We start from the raw sequence: 21,967 nt of genomic DNA, 5'->3' as shown, positions 1-21,967 counted from the left end.
ACAAAGATGGAGCTCAGCTGCTGCAGAGAGACGGAGAAGAAGGACTCCATCGTTTCACAGACGCTGTTTTGATCTGATGAGACAAAGATCGGCTCCTTACTCTGACTTTAATGTAAACATGACGAAAAACTGGAATCACAGTCATCTATCATTATCCAACAGCTTTTATCTGATTCAGCTTATTAAAGGTCCCACATTCTGCAAAAATCACTTTATTAAGTCTTTTAGTGAAATGTGTGGGTCTTTGTCTTTCCTCCCAGCCCACAAAATGTGATATTTAATGACCAAACCTGTTCTTAGTAGAGCTTGTTAATGTAAAATCCTGACCTAAAACCAGCTGTTTGGATTTTGGGGTGAATGCCAAAGTTGTAGAGCCATCACTGCTCTGTTTTTGGCTGTAAACAGCCACATAGCTCCATGCTCAAGCTTCCCATCTCAGAAGAAGACAGACTAAGTGTCTAGAGTTCATTTATCAGGAAATGTTCCAGCTACACTCAGTAAAACTGAGCATGTGTGTGCTAGTCACTTCACGGCCGACTGCTTTTCCAACTTTGGACAGTCCAACAGAGGGCTAGCCAATAGACTGGTCCTGAATCCAGGCGCATTACCAACCATCCTCCAACAAACCTGGGACCCTGGAAATGTGAGTATTTTAAATGCTGTGTGCTGTGGAGCAGATGGAAGAGCTTTTCCTCAGTGTCCCCCCTGTCTCTGTGTTAGCTTCAGGATGCTAACTTTAGCTGCAGTTAGCCTGTTGTTTTAGCCTGTAATGTTACGGTAAACGAGCTTCACTGTTTTCTAAACATTGTGCACTCGGAGCTCGTGGCGCCGCTCTCAGTGACGTGGAAGAGCGGGGCGGTATCAGCGGTGGCTCATTTACATATGAAGGCCACGCCCACTAAATCAGAGCGTTCTGAACAGAGGGGCTATGAGAGCCTGGAAACAATGCTGCTGTGCTTGATTTATTGGCTTTTTGGACCAAAACATGTTACTACCATTTCATGAAGACATCAATGATCCAGATTAAACTGCAGGAAAGGAGCAGGATATGGGAGCTTTAAATCACAAATGTCTGTGCAAAAATCTTCTCATCACTTCCTGAAAGAGGCCTTCAGCTAAACCACAAAGAAAGCAGCTTATACAATTTTGAAGAGATTTGACTCAAATCTATAAATGTAGAAATGTGTGTTATGCAAAACAAATAAACAGACTTTCATCACACACAGATCTATCTTCACTGTAGAGTCTGAAAAGAGGCATTTTTTATATTTTAGTTGGAGAGAAATGTCCTGAATGATGAGAGTCATCGCTTTAAAATATGATCCATCTTGAGCGAAGGCCTCATGGCCCCTTTCTCTGCTCTGACATCATCATTTTATCTGAGCGGGCCCCTCTTACATGAGGCCCCGTACCATCCTGGGTCAGGTCAGACCCTGCTGCAGGGTAACGTTTGGTTCACTGATCAGTCTGCTGCTGTGGTCCTGTTTCAGTTTGTTTCATGTAAAGAATTTGATTTTCTGCCTCTGTGTGAGCGACCGTGTCTCTGACCTGACCCCTCCCTCCTCTATAGGCCGTGTACTGCCCCCCCTCCTCAGCATACGTACCACCGGGGCCGAAACACAGAGCAAACACAGCTCCTCTATTTTTAGACTGAATCTGAAGGAGTACAGAGACTATAGGCCGCCCCCCCTCCGCTCCTGGTCCTGCAGGTCTGATTGTGTTCCTACACAAAGTCAGGAAGCCGTCTGGCCTCTCAGAGCTGCTTGTTGGGAGGAAACGCACTGCATGCTGGGCTCACGTCCAGATCCAGGGCCGGGTCCTGTTCACAACACAGGCCGCTCCCCCACCCACGCCAACGTGAGCCCAGAGGATTGAGTCGATCTGTGGCTACGCAATTATTAGTGTTGTTGGACAGATTTGGTAATGGCTCAAATAAATAAAAATAAATGTATTACCTTTATGAAAATCAAAGGTAATATCCTTTTAATCCAACAATTAAACCACAGCTGTCTCAATCCTTCATCTATATTTTCTCAATCATAAAAAATGTCAGATTTTAAACCCATACAGTCTAATCTGGAATATAACAGCTGTGGAAATATGTTATTTCTATTCCTTTTATTCTTATTTACATATAGCCATGTAGTCAAGTCCTGTATATAAAATAATTTTGAATTCAATTTTTGTTTGTCAGGTTGTTGGGGAGGTGTTTTTTTTAAAAATTATTATTATTTTATTTTTTTTTATTTTATTATTCAATTTAATTTAATTTAATTTTTATTTTGTATTAATTTTTTTGTATTTTCTATTTTATCTTACATTGATAAGTTACCCCTGTTGGGTATTGTTCTATATAATGTAATGTCTGGTTACTTTTTTTTATTTGTTTTTATTTCATTTTATTTAATTTAATTTAATTTAATTTAATTTTATTTTATTTTATTTTATTTTATTTTATTTTATTTTTATTTCATTTCTCATTTTAGCTTTTTATTTATTTATTTATTTATTTATTTTTATCTTGCACTGATTAGTTACCACTGTTAGGTATTGTTCTATATAATTTAAAACAAAAACATTTCATTTAAAAAAAACAAATTAATAAGAAATAATTAGACTTTAAACTAAAGGGTCCATTTATATAAAACAATATATAATAATTAATATTATTGTTTAGTTCTTGCTTCAGCTTTTTTTTTTTTTTTAGATAAAACACATCTAATTGATATGAAACATTAAACATCTTTGAAAAAAAAATCTTCATATAAATTCTCCTTTAAATACTTTTTAATGTTGAGCTTTTGTTTGATTTCTTTTTTAGAAAAATTGATAAAAATGGAAAATTAAAAAAAATTAATAGTCTGATCCCTGAGTAAAGCCTTGACAGGCCTATTTTTTTATTCTTCTTTGGCCTCTTTGATTTTGTGGCGATGAAAATTACGAGATAAAGACACTAAACGGGACTAAAATCAACATTAACAGTAAAAATGTATTTTCTGTGTCTCCCATGAACCTGTGCTGCAGGGGTCAGGGGGGCCCGGCCATTGGCTCCGCGGGCTCCATAGAAACGGTGATGCGGCCGCGGAGGGGCCGGCCCTTCCTGCAACAGCTGAGGCGGATCTCCAGCCTGATTAGGGCTCACAGCGGACTCCAACATAATTGATGACCTAATTGAAAAGCAGGAGGAGGAGGAGAAAGAGGAGGAGGGGGCTCACTCACCGACAGGAGGAGAGAGACGCGCTCCAATGAGAAAAGTTTCCTGCTCTTCCCCCGCACAGTCCCGCAGCTGAGGGCATTGATGTGAACGCAGAGGCTCCGAGTTTTTTACGCGCACTTCTTCCCCCATCTTTCACCCTCACACACGGAGCACAAATCCACCTTCTCACCTTTAGTTTAGCGCGTCTGTCATTCCTTCCCTTTTCCTTTTCCTCCCTTTTATGAATGATTCTCTCTCGCAATACTTCTGCAAAGACTTCCTCGGACACTTCGTCTCCGTCCGCGTCCGCACGACCTCACCTCGGCACATCTTCTCTGGTCAAGTTCAAGCGCCACCAGGACTTTCACAGCAGCTTCAGACGCACTTGGGGGAAATATCACTCGACGAGGAAACTCCTGATCCTTTCTGAAGCAGCAGCAGCGGCTGAGGCGACCGTCAACATGAGTCTCAAAGCTGACGCAGAGCCCAACAACAACGTGTCCATCGAGGAGGAGGTGAGTGCGGAACAAGTCTCTGAGCTGCTCCTGCTCCGGCTCCACAGTCAGACTGGAGCAGGTCCTAAGACCAGAGAGCTAAAGCAATCTTAGAGGGAAAGTTTGAGACAAGAAAAAACCTCCAAATAATTTATTTCAAGCTCATTTCTCCCTGATATGACGCCTTTTTTTAAATTTTCTTAATTTCCAATCACCTGTTTAAAACCTCAGGTGTGCACAGTCACTGCAAATCAATTTAACACCTTCTTTTATCAATGCACATTTGCATTTTATTCTATTAATCCTCTTTTATTCATTGTGTTTTTTATAAAAATGAGTCATAATGATGTGTTTTATTAGTTAGAAATAACAGTGATTAAATCAGACTATAACATAAATAAAGACATTTTTTAAAAATATAATTACAGGGTTAAATGTGTCTTGAATAAAGGATAAAATCCCCAGAAAAATATATTTAAAAAAACATCTCAGGCTGTTTTTTTTTTCTATATTAATTGACTTATTTTGCTTCAGTTTATTTTACAGTGTCGTCCGTGCTTTAACTGTTTTCTCTCTGTTGATTTCTAATCCAACATCCAATCAAATTTCAGCATCAGGAAGCTTTAGAGCATCCTGGGGATTTAACACACATTAGATTTAGTTTATATCCTTCAGATAAAAATATTAAAATGTTTTAAAAATGAAACGCCTTGTTTTAAACTTCGTGTCGTCTCTGCTCCAGCTGTCAGTCTGCGCCTGTGTGGCCGGCTGGCTCTCCTCTGTAATGACTCCTCACGGAGGCTCTCTGAGGGGAGCACCGGGCCTTTTGTTGCTCCTCCTTTGTTCCCATTATCTTACCACAAAGACACGCGTGGCCACTTGACTTCTTTCACCCTCGGTGCTTCGCTGTTTTCTTCTCCTTGGCGTTGGGAACAGAGTTTAAGCAAACAGGCCTGAATGGTTGAGCGGTTGTTGGAGACGTTTGTTTGCGTCCTGCTCTGGTCGTTCAGAGAGCTTCACTGGGATAAAAGTGGAAAAAGCATTTTGTGTTTTATTAGATGAAAACATTAAACGTCTCCGTCCACTCTGCGTCCAGCTGAGCCGTTTACGTCCAGGCTGGGAAACGCTGCTGAGCGCCACCTGAAAAATGCCGGAGGGCCGGTGGGGCCGGGGCCGCGGGTCAGAGGAAGGAAATGGTGTCACGCTGAGCTCTGTTGTCCGCTGCTGTTCCTCTGGCAGCCCCATTGTACTGAGGCCTCCCCACCGACGGGGAAGTAACAGGCCCCGCACCGCACGCTCCTTCGGACAGTTCGCCGCTGAGGGGATCTTTAACATATTGGAGGAGCGAGAGCAGAAATATGAAACCTTGTGGGATTATTTACATCTCCTTTTCATCAAATCTCAAAATAAAAGCCGTAAAATAGAGATTCACAAGATGTGATCAATCTGAGCAGGCTGAAATTTTCTTTCTTGGACAGTTTTTCCACTCTTTCACGTCCGGCTTTATCAAAATAAAACGTTGAATTCTCACTCTGAAGATTTGCTTTCAGCTTTTTTTCCAGTCAGATTAAAACTCAGGAAGCTTCTGCAGAAATAACACCTGAGCAGTTTGACCTTTGACCTCTGTGGCCTCTCAGATATGAGGCCGTTTTTCTTATCGTCTCCTTTTTTATTTCCCAGTTTCTGATAATAAGACGTGTCTCTTCTCCTCTCCGTGTCTGCAGGTACGAACCCTGTTTGTCAGCGGCCTACCTGTGGATATCAAACCACGGGAGCTCTACCTGCTCTTCAGACCCTTCAAGGTAGGTCGCAGTGATTTCTACGTCCTTCTTTAAGAGGTGATTTTGTGCTGTAATGAATAAAAAAAGCAGCTGCTGTTAGTGAAAAGTGTCTGACAGGCTCCATCCTCCTCTTTTCTGCACATTTCATCCAACAATCCCCCGTTAACGGAGCTCCGGATATTTGCATTTATGGAAATGAGGCCACAGCATTGTTCGTCCGGGTTTCGGACCGGGCTCCACCTCCATAAACACCACTCCCTCCCTCCTGCCCGTGTCCTAACTAACCAAATTGGAAGTGGTATCCCTCGCACATGGATGATCTCGGGGAATGTGTAAATGAGTAGCCCTCGCCATTGGCCAACCAACCAACCCTCTCCGTGACCCAGCTCGCTCGCTCGCTCGCTGTGGAGACGTTTCTGCTTCCCCTCGTTACGCCGTGGATTGAGAAACCACCGGAGCTGTTTGTTTTCTTAAGTCATTGAGACACTTTCACCTTTTGGGCCTTTTTTTAAATCCACGGCCGGCAAACAGAGCAGAGTGAGGAAACACAGAAAACTGAGTCTTATCAGCTGGTTTTGTCTGATTTTCAGCAGAAATATCTTTTTAGACTCAATCTGAGCCACAGTCACCTGAGCAGCCCAGAAAAATGTTTTATTTAAGGTATTTAAAGACAAAAATGAGGCTTGAATTAAGACATCATTCTAGTTTTAATTTCACTCCTCAGGATTAATCTTTCCCAGGTTTTTAGAAGCTCAATCATTCAGTTTTGATTTTATTTAACTCTTTAAATATGTGAGTAGACGGCTCTGATGGTGGAGGATCTTTCCTGCACACACAGGTTCCTCTTGATGAAGCGAGAAATGTTCATGCCTGACTTCCTCCATGTGACTGCAGCAGGGTGGATAATTGGCTATCTCTTTTCCCCACAGGGTTATGAAGGGTCACTGATTAAGTTAACATCAAAACAGGTGAGATCTGCCTCCCACCAGAGGAACAAACGGCTTTAATGCTTCATTCAGATACGTAAACACATTTCATGTCGGCTCTGATTTTAGTGTTTGTGAAAAATTAAATCCTCCTGTCATCATTTTATTTCTCCTGTAAAGGGATGGGTACTGAATAAGGTTCATTTATAGGCATCTAAAATCAAACGGTATCGTGTTTAGGTACCTGAACACATCCTTCTGACGGTGAGGGAGTGGAGGAGTAGGCAGTTTTCCTACTGGACATGAATGCAGCATTACAAGTTTATATAATAAGAAATAAATATGTTACAAAATTTAAGATTTAATTATTAAACAAATGTTTATTTAACCAGAAAAAAAAAACACAAAAGTACAGGTAATTGGTACCATTGAGTACCAGTACAGTATTATTTTTTTTTTTGTGGTTTTATTTTGTTGAATTGTCTTATTTTCTATTCATTTTTTTAATTGAATATTATTTGTTTTATTTTTTCATAATAAATATATAAATACATAAAGATTTTTTTTTCATATTTTCATATTTAACCAGATTTTTTTGTAGTTTTATTTTGTTGTATTGTCTTAGTATTCACTTTTTAATGAAATTTTAATTGTTTTATTTATTATTTATTATAAGTATATAAATATATATAGATTTAAATTGATCTTTTTTTTAATATCTGTCAAATTTTACCAGATTTTTTTGTGGGTTTTTTTTTTGTTTTGTTGTATTTTTTATTCACTTTTTAATTAAATTCTAATTGTTTTATTTATTATTTAAAATAAATATATATTTAAATTTACCTTTTTTAATATTTATCATCTTTCACCAGATTTCTTTTTTTGTTTTTATTATGTTGAGTTGTCTTATTTATTCAATTTTTACTTAAATATTTTTTTATTTACTATTTGTTATATAAATATAAATATATAAATATAAATATATTTGAATTTATCCAAAAATAAATATTTATTTTCATTTATTAATATTTTTCACTAATTGTTTCTCTGTAAAGCCTTGCTGAAATGTGCTGTATAAATAAACCTGCCTGACTGGGCATCGGTACCGTACTGGGTAACACTTTACTTTAGAGGTCTGCAAATTTAATCACGCTGAGATTATAATAAGACAAAATTTTCTCTCATTTTTTTTTATAATTTAGCACATAACTTCTTTAAAATAATATTCAAAATTAACAAAAATTTTTCCTGATTTTTCTGAAATTTTTTCCAAATTCAAAGTAAGAAGGTGATGTTTTATCGGTTGCTATTGAAGGGGATGTGGATGCTTTTTGACGTCTGTTTCTTCCCTCTCTGCCTTTCAGCCGGTCGGGTTTGTAACCTTTGACAGTCGCTCTGGAGCTGAAGCTGCGAAAAACTCACTAAATGTAAGCATCCACTCATTTCCTGTTTAGTTTACTTCTTTCAGACTTTCTTTATTTCCCTCTTATGTGTTTAAAAATATCTGTTTTGTGTTTCTTGGATTTGCTCTAACCTTTGCTTGAAGCTGAAGAGAAACTGGGACTTTACAGAAAAGTTGTCTCCCCAAAGCCAACCCTTTGTGTCTTTTTATAATTCAATGGCAGGGCCATTTTTGGAAAGAGGCCAGAGTCCCGTAGCCTTACGGTAGTTTACTTTGACCTTGATACACATCCCTTCTTAGTCTGGTCTAGCTTTCCTCATTTTGCATATTATCACTGCTTTACTGTGACCCTGGTCATAGCCACATGTGTAGTGTTACCTGGACACATCTTCAGTAGTGTAACCTCTTATTTTGGCACCCAGTAGCCCACATTGGCAGATCTAACACTTCTCTCTCATAGCCTCTAGCTTTCCTTAAGAGCATCACCTCCTAGACACACACACACACACAGACACACACACACACACACCAAGATACTACTCACCTGCATGTGGGCACAACGCTTAGGGCACAAAACACACGCAGGGTTCAACCACCTGACAGGATTTACACCCAGCCTCACCCTCGGCCACTTTTCCTCGTCTCCTTTTCCTCGTGTGACGGCGAGCTCCTCCCTCCTCCGGCCTCCCGTCACGGGGGAAAAGGAGACGCGAGCCTGTTGAAGTATTTCAGGAGCGTTTCCCTCGGTCTTCCCTTTCTGAGGTTTCTCCCAGAGGAAAGGAAAGAAGGAAACATCCTGAGTACGGAGGCACAGCTCTAGGAAAGGAGGCCATGTGAGACCTGTGAGCAGCAGCCCCCTCAAACTCAGCCCACCTCCCTTACAAAACTATGTCCCCCTCCTCCCCTCCTCCGTCTCTCCCTCAGGGTATCCGTTTTGACCCCGAAAGCCCCCAGACCCTGCGCTTAGAGTTTGCTAAAGCCAACACGAAGATGGCAAAGAGTAAGCTGATGGCCACACCGAACCCCACAAATATCCACCCCGCTCTAGGAGCTCACTTCATTGCACGGGACCCATGTAAGTTGTACGGCTGCACCACTCTAGGCTCTTTCATCCACTCTCACCATGGCAACGCCAGCTCTCAGACGACCCTCTCTGTGAAGTCTAAGGTGTCAGTGAGGCGTTGGAGACTAGGAGGTCAGGGGTTACAGACAGAGTCTAACAAAGAAGGACTAACTCACCTCCACATGCATGTGCCATCTCGACTCTTTAAAGCCGCTTTGCTTCTGTCCAGCTGGGAACGGCGCCCTCTCAGGGTTTGCAGAAACACCTGCAGGAGATGTTAGTGTTGAACAGGGAGCAGAGATGCTTTCAGACCAGATTTCATCAGAGGGAATTTAACGAAGACGCAGGAACAGCTCTCAGTGTCCTCCTGTTGGCGTGTTTCTGCCCCGAAAAAAAGCATGAATCCACTCGCACTGAGAGGGAAACCTCTACGCTATACGCTCTGATACTTCCTGTGTGTTTGGGACCAACAATCAAAAAACAAGTTCAGATTATCTGACACAAAAAAAGAAAATCATCCTTGAAGACGGGAGTGAAGTTTGAGTCAGATTAAGAAAGTTGTGAGCGCTTAATCAGATCAGAAATACTTTTTAATCCCTGAGGGGAAATTACTTTATAGTTACAGTTACTCCCTTCAAAAGTGATAAAAACAAAATATATATATATATATATATATATATATATATATAAAAAGTACAAACTGGAAGCATAAGTGTAATTTGAAATTAAGTCTAAGAATATACTAAGAATAAGGTATGAAATAGTGACATAAATTGCTTATAATCCAAATATTTTATGTTTCTGTGATGGTTCATCCTCCAGTCTGTGCAAACACTTTAATCAGAATGAGTTCAGTTATTGATATAAAATGATTTTTGTTGCTCTGCATGAATTTGTAGATATGCTGTTCTAAAAAAACAAGCAGAAAAATATTAATAAAAAAAAAATTTGATTATTTTAGTTTAAATTCATTGAGCGATAGCCGCTTGAGATGCAGGATCTCATTTTCAAGGAGGGGTCCCAACAAGAAATATAAAACAACACAGACAAAAAAAATAAAAAAATAAAATAAAGAAAACAAAAAAAGAAAAGAAAAAATAAAATAAAATAAAAAAAGAAAACAAAAAATAAAATAAAAAAAGAAACAAAAAATAAAATAAAAAAGAAAACAAAAAATAAAATAAAAAAAGAAAAAAAAATAAAATAAAAAAGAGAACAAAAAATAAAATAAAGCAAAAAAAACAAAAAAAAAAAAACAAAAAAAAAAAACAAGCAAATCGCTCTCCCACTAACCCAACCTCTTCAACCCATCTCCAGCTTCTAAATACTAAAAAAACATTTTTCACATGTGTACAAACATGCAGCTATAGATAGAACATTATATCCATATAAATAAATTGCACATGTAGATTCCCACACACCAGTAAACGGTAACTGATATAATTTTGCAAACCCACTGAAACAAGTTTGATTAACATAAAAACTCAAACAGGAGCATCTTTGTTTTAAATAAATCAACAGGTTTGACCTAGAGCTGTGGAAAGATGAGATAATCTGAGAGATTGGGGCAGATTGGTTCAGTCAGGTGGAGCTTTAGAAATAAATGACTTGCGACCAATTTCATTATTAATTCTGGGAATTATTAAAAAGATTAATTATTTTATTCATTTGTGTTTCTGAACAAAAAAATCTGTTTTAATTGATCTTTTTCTTTGTTATTCTTGATTTAATTTCTGACTTTCTGGCTCAAACCTGGGAATAAAAACATGAGTTCAGTTTGAAACTCTTCACTCCTGTTGGAAAGGGTTCAGTTTAGGAAAATCTAAACAAACAGTCAGCGTTAAAACTCTTCATGATGCTGGATGGTTCCCTGTTTTTAATGACAGGCGGTCTGATACATGTGTTGAATAGGGCTGCACCGATCACGATTTTCTGTCCGATCACTGATCTTTAAAAAGCCGATACCGATTTTTATTTTTTATAACTGACAGCATATATCTCCAATGTTCCAATCTTATTTTACTTACTACTACCACTCACTTACTACTTACTGAAAAAAAACTTAACCAATAAAGTGTCCGGAGTTTTAGGTCTCAGAGAAAAGTGTAACAAAGGCTGTCAGAGCTTCCTGGAGGTTTATAAGATCACCGGTTTCTTATCTCTGATCACCAATCCCCCAGAATTAAGGAAATCAGCAGCGATCGATCAGTGCATGTCTAGTGTTAAACCTATTTAATATTTAATCTTTAAAATATTAAATCTACGTCACAAAATGATTCAGACTGAAAAGAAACTCTACAAAAATTGGCCAAATTTAAACAACAGTAAATAAAATACATATCATAAATATGATAATTTAAGATATAATTTGAGATTTAATAGTAGAGTGGTAAATATAGTGTGGATTGGGGTTTTGGATTTAACCCAGAGAATGATTTTTGATGGAGTGATGTTTAATTTTATCACTTTATTTTGGGGAAATTTGGGATTTGATTATCGACTAAAAATGCATTCTTTTTGCTTGGATCTTTATTTATGAAACTACAATTTAAAAAAACGAATCATCACATAATGTTAGTTATTTTTTAATCTTAGGTCAGAGTTAAGCATCATGTTTAACTTGCTCCACTGTAATGACGTCGTTAGTCTTTATTATAACCTGAGCAGTCCAGAAAAATGTCTGGATTCAAATTTTTTAAAGACAAAAAACTGTAACAAGTTAGAAAAATCTGCCAAAGGAACAAGAGAGAAGTTTCTTGTATTAAGACTTTATTCTAGTTTCGAGCTAATTTCCAGCATTTTTATTTTAAACTTGTGTTACACCAAAAACCCAAAACATCGCAACTTATTACAGCAATTCAGACCTCAGTTTATCTTTAAATAACTTAAAACATGACTAAAAAAAACACTTAATGAAAAAATAGATTCTAATTATCACATAATGTTAGTTATTTTAAACATGTTTAACCCTGTAATGACATCACAGCAATGACATCGTTAGTCTTTATGATGAAACCGTCTGTGAAGTGGACACAGCTCAAACCTTTAAATACTCACTGTAAAAGAAAATGAAACTAACAGACGAGCTTGATTTGACTCTGATGTGAAGAAATTATGTCTTTATGTTGGTGTTGAAAAAGATTAGAGATAAAACGTGGTTCACGTCTCAAAAACTTTTGTCCTGGTGAATTTCAGAGCAGCTGCTTCCATCTCGTTAGCGAGAGCAGGAACGATATGAAGAAATGATTGATGACCCACTTCCCAGGCGACGTGTTTACACCGCTCCATTGTTGCTCTTTTCTTAGAAACTCAAACACAACCAGAGTCTGCAGAGCCGAGCTGGGGCTCAGAGGAGATCTGGGTCGGGGCCAAAGACCCGTCCTTTAGCGGCAGCTTCAGAATCTGAAATCTGGTCTGACTGCACCTTTTTAGGAGGATTAAGTCGTTTAGGATCCATCACCACAGATAATTCAGGCTCTAAGTAAATTACGTCTTTAAAAACCTCATGACAGCACAAACTGTGACAAACATTTTCTTATTTGAAGATTTTTTTTAGTGAATCCTCGACATTTTCCCGTCCTCGTTAGTCAGCTTTGTGTTTCCCGCCCTGTACTTCCCCAGATGATCTGACGGGGGCAGCGCTGATCCCAGCATCCCCGGATGCCTGGACTCCGTACCCCCTGTACACCACGGAGCTGACCCCGGGCCTCCCTCACGCAGCCTTCACTTACCCGGCCGCCGCTGCCGCTGCTGCAGCCCTCCACGCCCAGGTGAGGGACCAACCGGTGTGTGCTCCTTTATCTTCCTCTTCTCTCACGGTTCATTGTTCTCTTCTTCACGGTTCATTTTTCTCCACACAGGACAGAACGTTCACAGAGATACATGAAGGATATTTACTGCTGATTAGGATTTAACACCGACTGTGCGTTCACACTAAAAGAGGCAAAAGAGGCAAAAGAGGCAAAAGCAGCAAGCACGCCCGAGAAAGCGGACAGCGACCAAAGAGGCTAAATATTTCACACGACCGACGTCAGAGGAAAATCGCTCTTGTCATTTCAAGGAGCCGCACAGCGACTTCTTCACAGCAGCAGCTGCTTTCTGTTGTTCAACTTCAGTTTAAAGCATGAACGTAATAAAATCACCATCTAGTCCAGGCATGGGCAAACTACGGCCCGGGGGCCACATGCGGCCCCTTAAACGTTTTAATCCGGCCGCCGAACTTGAAAAATTTAAATGAATAAACCTTGTTAATGTTTTATTTTCCCTGCATGTCTGATGTTTTCCCACTAGATGGCGCACTGTAGATACATTGGCTTTGTTGAGGTGAAGCGTAGGCCTATTACTCCACTTTTGCACTTTACCTTCTGACCCATCAGCCCTTCTGTAGCGATTTTTCATTTTTAAAACCAGGACAGAAAAAATGTGGTTTTCTGTAATTCCGTTTTTCCGTTTTGGTTTTAAAACAGAAAAACAAAAAAACAAGTCATTTTTTTCGTTTTTTTTTTTTTTTAATTTTCTATTTTGTTTTGAAACAGAATAACGAAAGAACGAACCGTACACGGATTAAAAATCCCATTACAATTCCATTCTCTCATATTCTAATTTTAATTTCAAAACAAAATCAAAACAGCAAAAAATAGACTGTTATTTGTTTTCTGATTTTTGATTTGAAAATGAAAAATTGAATAACAAGTCGTTATCCGTTTTCCAGTTTTGGTTTCTAAAATGGATATGGAATGAACGAATGTTACCCTGATAGTTACCAAAGCGCTCCATCCATCTGCTCCTGGTCCGGACCTTTTGTCAAATGTTAGACCCCATCGTGGCCCACGAATCAAAAAGTTTGCCCACCCCTGGTCTAATCAGTCACGGGCGGATTGACAGGCAGGAAGCAGTTTACAAAGGAGGTAATATTGATTTATCAACGAAGAAAACTAATAATAAAATATAAGAAAAATACCCAGGAGTCGGACTCAATGTTAATCTTTTATTCAATAAATTAAACCCCTGCGTAGCCCCGTGTGTATTCCCCGTTCCAAAATAAATCACAACCAAAACATAACAATAATCTCAATGTTCATAAAACCAAAATCATGAAAAAGTTCCGACTAATGAAAAAATACAAGCTGTCCTTCCTCACACTATTTTAAACGCTCCTTTAATCCTGTTTTTTCTGGTCCTCTTAAGTACGTAACACAAAACAACGTTAATCCACAAGAAACGAAAGATAAATCCTCAAGGAAGAGAAAAGGTCGCCCAAAACAGGAAGTGAAAACCAGGTCACCGGCGTCCGTTCAGATCCTGGTGCACAGTCCAGTACTAAGCACACGATTATAATAGTTTTGGATTTGTCATTATAGTTTAGTTTTAGTTAGTTTTGACATTGTTTTCCATCACAGTTTAGTTTTGATTAGTTTTAGAGCGGGCATTCAAGTTTTTATTTAGTTTTGATTTTTCCAACAGGCTTAGTTTTAGTTTAGTTTTAGTTTAGTTTAGTTTTAGTTTAGTTTAGTTTTTCATACCTTATTAACCAGGTGCAGGATTCAAAAAGGTCAGAGTAAATATTTTGTAATACTGTTTATTTTCAGTCCAACATAGAGCTCACTGCTCAGTCAGTGCTGATACTGAACTGTTGGCTGCTGCCTTCAACACAAGGAAATAATATAAACTATATATAAAAAATATAAACATTAATTATATATAATTAATATAAATATTTTTTTAATAATATAAACATAAATAATATAAAAATAATATAAACTTAGTATAAAAAATATAAACATTAATTATATAAGATTAATATAAACTTTTTTTAATAATATAAACATAAATAATATAAAAATAATATCAACTTAATATAAAAAATATAAACATAAATTACATGAAAATAATATTAACATAAATTAAAAAAAACAATTTAATATGAGCTTCAATAAATAAAAACTTGGACTCTGTAACAATTAAACTATAACAGATGCTCTGATTTGTTGCTCCTCTATGTTTGGTCTCAGCACAGAGCACAGCCAGTCAGTGCAGTAAACAAGCTTGTCCCAGTACGTCGCTATGATGGTGCCGTACGGCGCTGACAACTGCCGAAAACTGTCGTAAAATTGGTTGGGAAAATGTGTCGGATTGATTTAAATCCTCAAGGCGATTGATATTGTCAAAAACTGTAACTAACGAAATTTAGTCTTTAATTTTGGTTAGTTTCAGTTAGTTTTGTGAACACAAGATACAGTTTTAGTTTACTTATCGTTTTTGTTTTCTTTTCTAGTTTTTCTTAGTTTGAGTTAACTGCAATGTATTTTAAATTTTAGTTTTTTGTTTTTAGTTTCGTTTTAGTTAAATATTATAATCTTGACGAAGCCATCCACAGAAGGATCCAGAAGGATCCAGCAGAGACCGTTTGGTAATAAAGTAACCTGCACCCCCGGCGTCTGGAGCCCTGGTGTCATCTCATTCAGATGAAGCTAGAAATGCTAGCATGCTAGGCTAGGCTACGTCTTTGCCACAGACTACACTTCACGTCACTATTTTCTGCTGTTGCTGCACATTTTGTTGTTGTTGGTGTCTGTAGCTAAAAAGGTGGATATTAAAAAGAACAGGATGAGCCTGAACACAGTTTATGAGCTTTTCTGTATCCATGACGGAACTAGGAACCAAAGTTACATGTGTTGTTCTTTAGGGCCCGCTCGGTCGAAGGACATCTCTACTCTGATTGGTTACCACCGTTTGCTGCTGAACTGCGTCAAAGCTAATGAACATAAAGTTAACCAAGACTCAACTTCTCATCTGGTGACGCTTTAGCCACTTTAGCTGCTTTAGCCACTTTAGCTGCTTTAGCCACTTTAGCTGCTTTAGCTGCTTTAGCCGCTTTAGCCACTTTAGCTGCTTTAGCCGCTCAGGACGCTCTCGGCTCTCACTGAAAATGAATGAACTTCCGGCGTGCTGCTGCTTTTGCCACTTTTGCCTCTTTTGGTGTGAACGCACAGTAAGAAATGTTTCCTGGTTATTATCAAATGATGCTCTTGGTGCCCCCCAGTGGTCATCAGAGGTATTACAACAACAGCACACGTGTCAGATGTTGTTGGCTGTACAGTATGTTCCTCGTTTTGATAATAAGAAACAAGAACCTGAGCAGGGTTTAAAAAACCATGAGTTATACGGTCGTAAAATGATTCGTGGTGAAATGGAAAACAGGAAGTGATGCGTGCATTCTCTGATGTCGTCTAACGTTACAACAGCATGCACTTAGCTCTAATCCCTCTGTGTGGCTGTCATCTGGCCTCCTTTAATGGACGATCCTCAGACGTGGAGGTATAAATTTATCCTTTAACGGCGCTCTGAGTCACCGTCCGTCAGGTTTCTGGCAGAGGAACGTCCGTCTGAGAAAACGGGGACACGTCTTTGCTTCATCATTCTAACTTTCTGACAGGTTAAATTTGATGTTTAGATCCAGTTTGCAGATATTCCTGTTGAGGATTTACGTTGAGCCTCCTGAAGATAAATCTGCAGCACTCCGTGTTTACATTGTAAGCTAATTGCAGTCTAAACGCTCCAGCTGTAGTGCTGCTGACTTCGCCGCAGTGGGCCGGCCTTTCTCAGTTAACAATAGCAATGGAAAATATTTCTCCGGTTGGGTCGTTTGGAGTTCATTGTGATCTAACTTCCTGGAGCGGTGTGTAAGAGCAGAGGGAGCGCAGCCTTGATACTACACGGGCACAGGAGGCGCAGGAATGTCAGGTATTCGCTCAGAGAAACGGTCGGACCTGATGGGCTCCTCTGGAGGTGCCAACTGGCTGTCCACGCTCCTGTCGGAGTATAAGCTGCTGTAGGGATTTCTTTTTAATCACAATCTGATGAAAGATCCCTTAAGAGCTCTGACTTCTCCTCCAGCCGGCTCAGACGTCTCCACGTTTCCAAACAGCTGATAACCTCCTCTGTGTGTGAGGTGTAACTCCTCCTCAGGTGTGGAAACGTTGCGAGCATACCAGCTGATCACCCGGTGGAAATGTTTAACACACAGAGAGCTTCAGCTCCACATTTCCATGCCCGTTAATTACTCAAGGACCATTGTCCTCAACGAGCGGCTACATGACCCACATTCCCAGGGCTGCACTGACCTCGGCTTAAAGGGACAGCGTCCTAAACCTAAAGCAGAGATCGACTGATATCGTTTTTTCAGGGCCGATTATTTGGGGCCGATATTCATTTGTGTCATAACTTGTTTATGAAACAGCTCCCAGGCTCAGCAGCTGTATTATAAAGCTAAATAAAACTAAAAAAAAACAAATAGCTCCCTCCCTAAGTTTTCTACAGGAAGTCAAGTTTTCCAAAAATCAGAGCAGAGACTGCAGATTTAAAAAAAGGGGCGGATGCCGATATGCTTCAAATTGCTAAATATCAGCCTGGCCGGTAATCCGAGCTGATTGGTCGAGTGTAAAGTGCATTTTAAAGAGTTGATGTGTGAAAATGTGCAGGATTGAAGCGCTGCAGCTGCTGTTGGTCTGCTCTACATGACTATATCTGTGTTTCTTCAGATGCGCTGGTACCCCACTCCCTCTGAGACTTCCCAGCCCGGATGGAAGTCCCGGCAGTTTTGTTAGATATTTAGTGAGTAACCTTTGGTCCAACAGTGTGTTTTCTCTAACTTTACAGATCACATGCAAACTGAAATCACTGAAATCAAACTAAATGACTCTGGCTCAATGTTTGAATGTTGCAAAATCACATGCAAAGATTATAGACTGTCGACGGATCCTGCACAGAAATTAATAAAAGACAATGTGTAAGATTATGTGTGCACACTGCAAAAACTGAAATCTTATCAAGTGTTTTTGTCTTATTTCAGTAAAAAATGTCGTTTCAGACTCAATCTGAGCCACATTCCCCTGACCAGTCCAGAAAAATGTCTGATTTCAAATTATTTAAAGAGAAAATGAGCTCTGAATTGTTTGTAACAAAATAAAAATCTCTCAAGAGAAAAGTTTCTTGTATCAAGAAATTATTCTAGTTTTAAGCTCATTTTTTTCACCAATTTTTTTGGGGTCCATTGGCAGATTTTTTTTACTGGTGTTACACCACAAACCCAAAACATCACATTTTGTTACAGCAATTCAGACCTCATTTTGTCTTTAAATAACTTGAAACAAGACTTAAAGAAAAAAAAACAAACAAAAACACTAAATGAAAAAACAATGTGGTAAATGTAGCGTGGGCTGGAGCATTGGACTTATTGGACTTATTGGACTTAATCCAGAAAATAATAAAAATAATTAAATATTTAAATAAAATAATATTTAAATCAATAAAAAAATAAATTAAATTCAAATATAAATCCAAAAAAAACAAAAACAAAACTTGAGTGCATTTTCTCTTTCCCTCCTATTGTTGAATTTTTTTTCTATTTTATTTTGGTGAACTGTTTATAATTTGGTTTTTGAATGAATTAGAAAGGCCCTTTTCATGACCATTTGAAATAAAGTGTTCACAAATTTAGTCTAGTTTTAAAAAAAATGTTTTAAAAAATGGACCTATATTAATCCCATCATGTAAGGAATTGTTTTTGTTTTGTCTTTTATTGTTTAGATTTGTTCTCTGTCCTTGTTTTTTCTCAGAAACCAAATAAATAGTTAAAAAAAAAAACATTTTTCTGGACTGGTCAGGTGAATGTGGCTCATATTGAGTATAATAAGATAATTTTTACTGAAAATAAGACAAAAACGCTTGATAAGATTTCAGTTTAGAGACTTGAGCATTTGTTTGGGACCATTCTCGTCCACCGCCCACCCAATGTGCATGAGACTCTTTATTAACGCTGCCGTCAAAACCCAGAATGCACCTCTCTGTCCTCTTAACGTTCTCCCTAAACCCAAAGCCTGAACCCTTTGGGACCCGGCGAGGCTTCGAGGGGTCAAAATGGTTAAACTGGGAACGGGACCAGACTCAGGCAACCTGCATGTCAGCACGTCGCTCACCTGAGCAGCTTCAGGAGTTTTTATTGGACATTTTGAGTTTCCACAAGTCGTAGGCCCAAAAAACTTCACCACTTTCATTTCATCAAGGAATAACTGAATATTTACCAACACACTTTTTTTTTTTGGTCCAAACAGTCGAATCTATTTAACCTCCTCAGACCTGAGCTCCTGTTTGTTTTTTTATTCCTCCTTACTGTCTGGGATAAGTTAGACCCAGTACGTATAAAAACTACACCTGGTCTTAGTACAGGTAGTTTGGTTATTTGTGTTTTGGGTTTGTTATTAGTGTTGTCTTTAATTATGCTGTGTGTAATGTTGTGATATCCCCACAAGATGGCGTGAGCCGTGTCTCCAGTCGGTAAAGTTTAAAGAAATGAAGCTCTGTGGGTCTGAGAGGGAGAAACGTTTGTATGTGAACACTGAGCAGCAGGAGGTTTAAACAGTTTTAACACAGTAATCATCAAACAGCACGTACAGACAGATGTATAAATATAGATTTAGCTGACTGTGGTGGTTTTATCGTCTCAGCTGTTCCTTTCCTGCTTCTTGTTTTTTACCGTCTCTTTTTTTAATTTCCGTGTTACAGCGTTTATTGACCTCGTCACGCTTGCCGGGTTCCCCTGGGAATCCTGGGCTTCACGTCACGTTGCTTTGAACTCTGGGTAATTCCCTCAGGACTCAAAAAGTCAGTGCGAGATCCCTCACGCTCAGCGGTTTCAGAGTGGGTCGGTCCTCAGCGCTCACCAGCTGAACAGGAAGAAAGTGTGGACACTTAGACTGGTTCATGTTTTCAAGGCCGTGTCCACACGTAGCCGAGGATCTAGGAAACCAGATTTGTTTTTATTTAACTTGTTTACACCTGTCGTCCACAAAAAAACAGCACTTTTATGTCACTAAATTCAATGTTTTCTGAAAACTCCGGCCAAAGTGAAGATTTTGGAAAACTCTGGTTTCGTGGTTTTGTGTTTCCGCCGGAAAACAGAGTTTTTGGTTCTGAAAATTTTTACTTTAGGGACCCCTTGAAAATGAGATGCTGCATCTCAATGGGCTATCCTTTGATAAATTCAAATTCAAGCGTCACAGCTAAATAACAAGGCTCATTCTGATTGGCTGACACAGGTTTCCCATCTGAAAAACACTGACACACATGGGTTTGGCGTGCTTTGAGCCACACTTACCGACGGGGTTTTTTTTGCTGCGTGTGGTCAAAAGTAGTTTTACAAACAAATTGGGGGAGATTTGTCTTTGAACGCTGCAAAAAAACTGAAATTTTATCAAGTGTTTTTGTCTTATTTTGAGTAAAAATTGTTTTATTATACTTGATATGAACCACATTCACCTGAGCAGTCCAGAAAAATGTCTTGTATCAAGTTGTTTAGAGACTAAAATGAGGTCTGAATTTCTTGTTACAGGAAAAAAAATCTGCGAATGGAACAAAAAAAAATTGCTCAAAAATTTGTTTGAAACTAGAATAAAGTCTCAAAACAACAGACCTCATTTTGTCTTTAAATAACTTGAAATCAGACATTTTTTCTGGACTGGTCAGGGGAATGTGGCTCAGATTAGGTCTAAAAAGACTTTCTTTTAAAAAATAAAACAAAAACACTTGATAAGATTTCAGTTTTTTGCAGTGAAAGAAAGAAAATACGATGGATTGAGAGGGGAATGACGTCTACTGGACGTTTATCTGCTTTTGCTAAGATAATGTGAGTGTAAAAATCTGGTGCTGTCCAAATCATAGACTGTAAAAAAAATGGATGTCCGCTTGCTCGGCTCGAAGTGAAGTCTCCACAAAAACTGCTCCCCCTGGTGGCTGGCTGCAGTATAGGTTTAAAAATCCATCTCCCCAGTCATTCCAGATGGGCTGTGGTCAAACTTTAAAAAATTAATACACCTGGTAGAAATGTTTATCACGTCTGATTGTTGTGGTGATTTACAGATATCATTTTGCTGTCTTGTATCCAAGTCCTCTTTTTTCTGAAAAGTTTCGTTTTCATTAGTTATACAAGGTTAAAAATGAGGTTTTACGTCACGTTTATCGATGATTAACAGCTGACGTTCTCTTGTATTTTTTTCAGGGATTGTAAAATATGTCTGGAGGTAGAGTCAGGAAGTGATTAGACTCTCCAAAGAAAAAAGTAATTATTATTTTTGTCACCCAGCTCCACTCAGATTCTCCCAGAATCCCTCACAGTCTCTACTGCACAGACTCTGGCTGCTCCTGTGATGGAGGAATTTCAGTCTTTAAGAAGGTCTTAAAGTTGTGACACAGTTTTCACTGTATCAAAGCTGAATTGATGAAATAAAAGGATCAAAAAGCGCGACGTGCAGATTTAAGAGCCGCAAAAAGTTTACCAGAAACACTTAAGAGCTAAAGCTACAGCGCTAACAGAGAAAAAGCTAAAAACACCAACGAACACCTCAGCTCATTTCTGTGTTTTAGTTGTTAAGGATAAAAATGTCAAAACCTGTTAACCTGTGAAAAACACACCCAACAGCTGAGCTCAGTGTCCGGTTTCTGTACATTTTGTTTTTTCATATTGACACGATAAAAAATCACACCGACATCTGTTTTCCTCTAGTGTTTCTGAAAAAACTCTTCATCACTTTCACGTTGTCGTTCCTCCACAGCGTTGATGCTTCGGCAGGAAATGGTCCCAAACAAATGCTCACCTTTGACTTTAGCTTCTAGTGGCTAACCGTTTTGCTAACAAGCATTTTTAAAGATGAAACTTTACAGTGGAGGCTTTTTTTCTTGATTCATGTCTTGAATTGCGAGAGATTCAGACTAAATGTGTCGATAAAGATCTGAAACAGTCAAACTGAGGTTTTTGTTTCCTCTTCTCGTCAGCGCTAACTCCTGTTTCTCTCCTCAGGTCTCTGGAAACCACACCTTTGTCCAGCTGAAGTGAGGTTTGCCAAGCTCGTCATTAATTTAATCAGGTTTATTTAATGGACAAATGTGCATTACTATAAACAAACAGTATTTATACCTCCCCCCGATCGTCCGTCTGCCTGTGGGGGGAGCCTGAGTTGAAACCATCTTGCTGTCGACAATCTGAGCTTCTCCTTGGCGACTGTTGCGGTACCATCTTAGCACTTCTCAGTACAGCCTCATGCAGCCCAGC

General features: G+C 38.8%; 1 protein-coding gene across 2 annotated transcripts; it reads left to right on the top strand.

The window, feature by feature from the left end:
- The first annotated feature begins 3,062 nt into the window (after positions 1–3,062).
- On the top strand, positions 3,063–21,967 carry LOC141788079 (RNA-binding protein, mRNA-processing factor 2a). 2 transcript variants are annotated; one of them, XM_074666906.1, is made up of 8 exons: positions 3,063–3,711; positions 5,415–5,492; positions 6,401–6,439; positions 7,762–7,824; positions 8,724–8,874; positions 12,484–12,647; positions 17,403–17,475; positions 21,716–21,967. In XM_074666906.1, the coding sequence occupies exons 1-7, from the start codon at positions 3,442–3,444 to the stop codon at positions 17,466–17,468; spliced, it is 831 nt and encodes a 276-aa protein (XP_074523007.1). In that variant the 5' UTR covers positions 3,063–3,441; the 3' UTR covers positions 17,469–17,475; positions 21,716–21,967. The 2 variants fall into 2 exon arrangements, with proteins under 2 accessions (XP_074523007.1, XP_074523008.1); XM_074666907.1 differs by having other exon boundaries at positions 3,090–3,711; positions 12,484–12,632.

This window comes from Halichoeres trimaculatus, unplaced genomic scaffold (genome assembly GCF_033239565.1).
Source record: "Halichoeres trimaculatus isolate MK-OKI-2021-1 unplaced genomic scaffold, fHalTri1.1 fHalTri1_scaffold_3, whole genome shotgun sequence".
Taxonomy (NCBI): Eukaryota; Metazoa; Chordata; class Actinopteri; order Labriformes; family Labridae; genus Halichoeres; species Halichoeres trimaculatus.
This window is presented reverse-complemented; position numbering and strand designations above follow the sequence as displayed.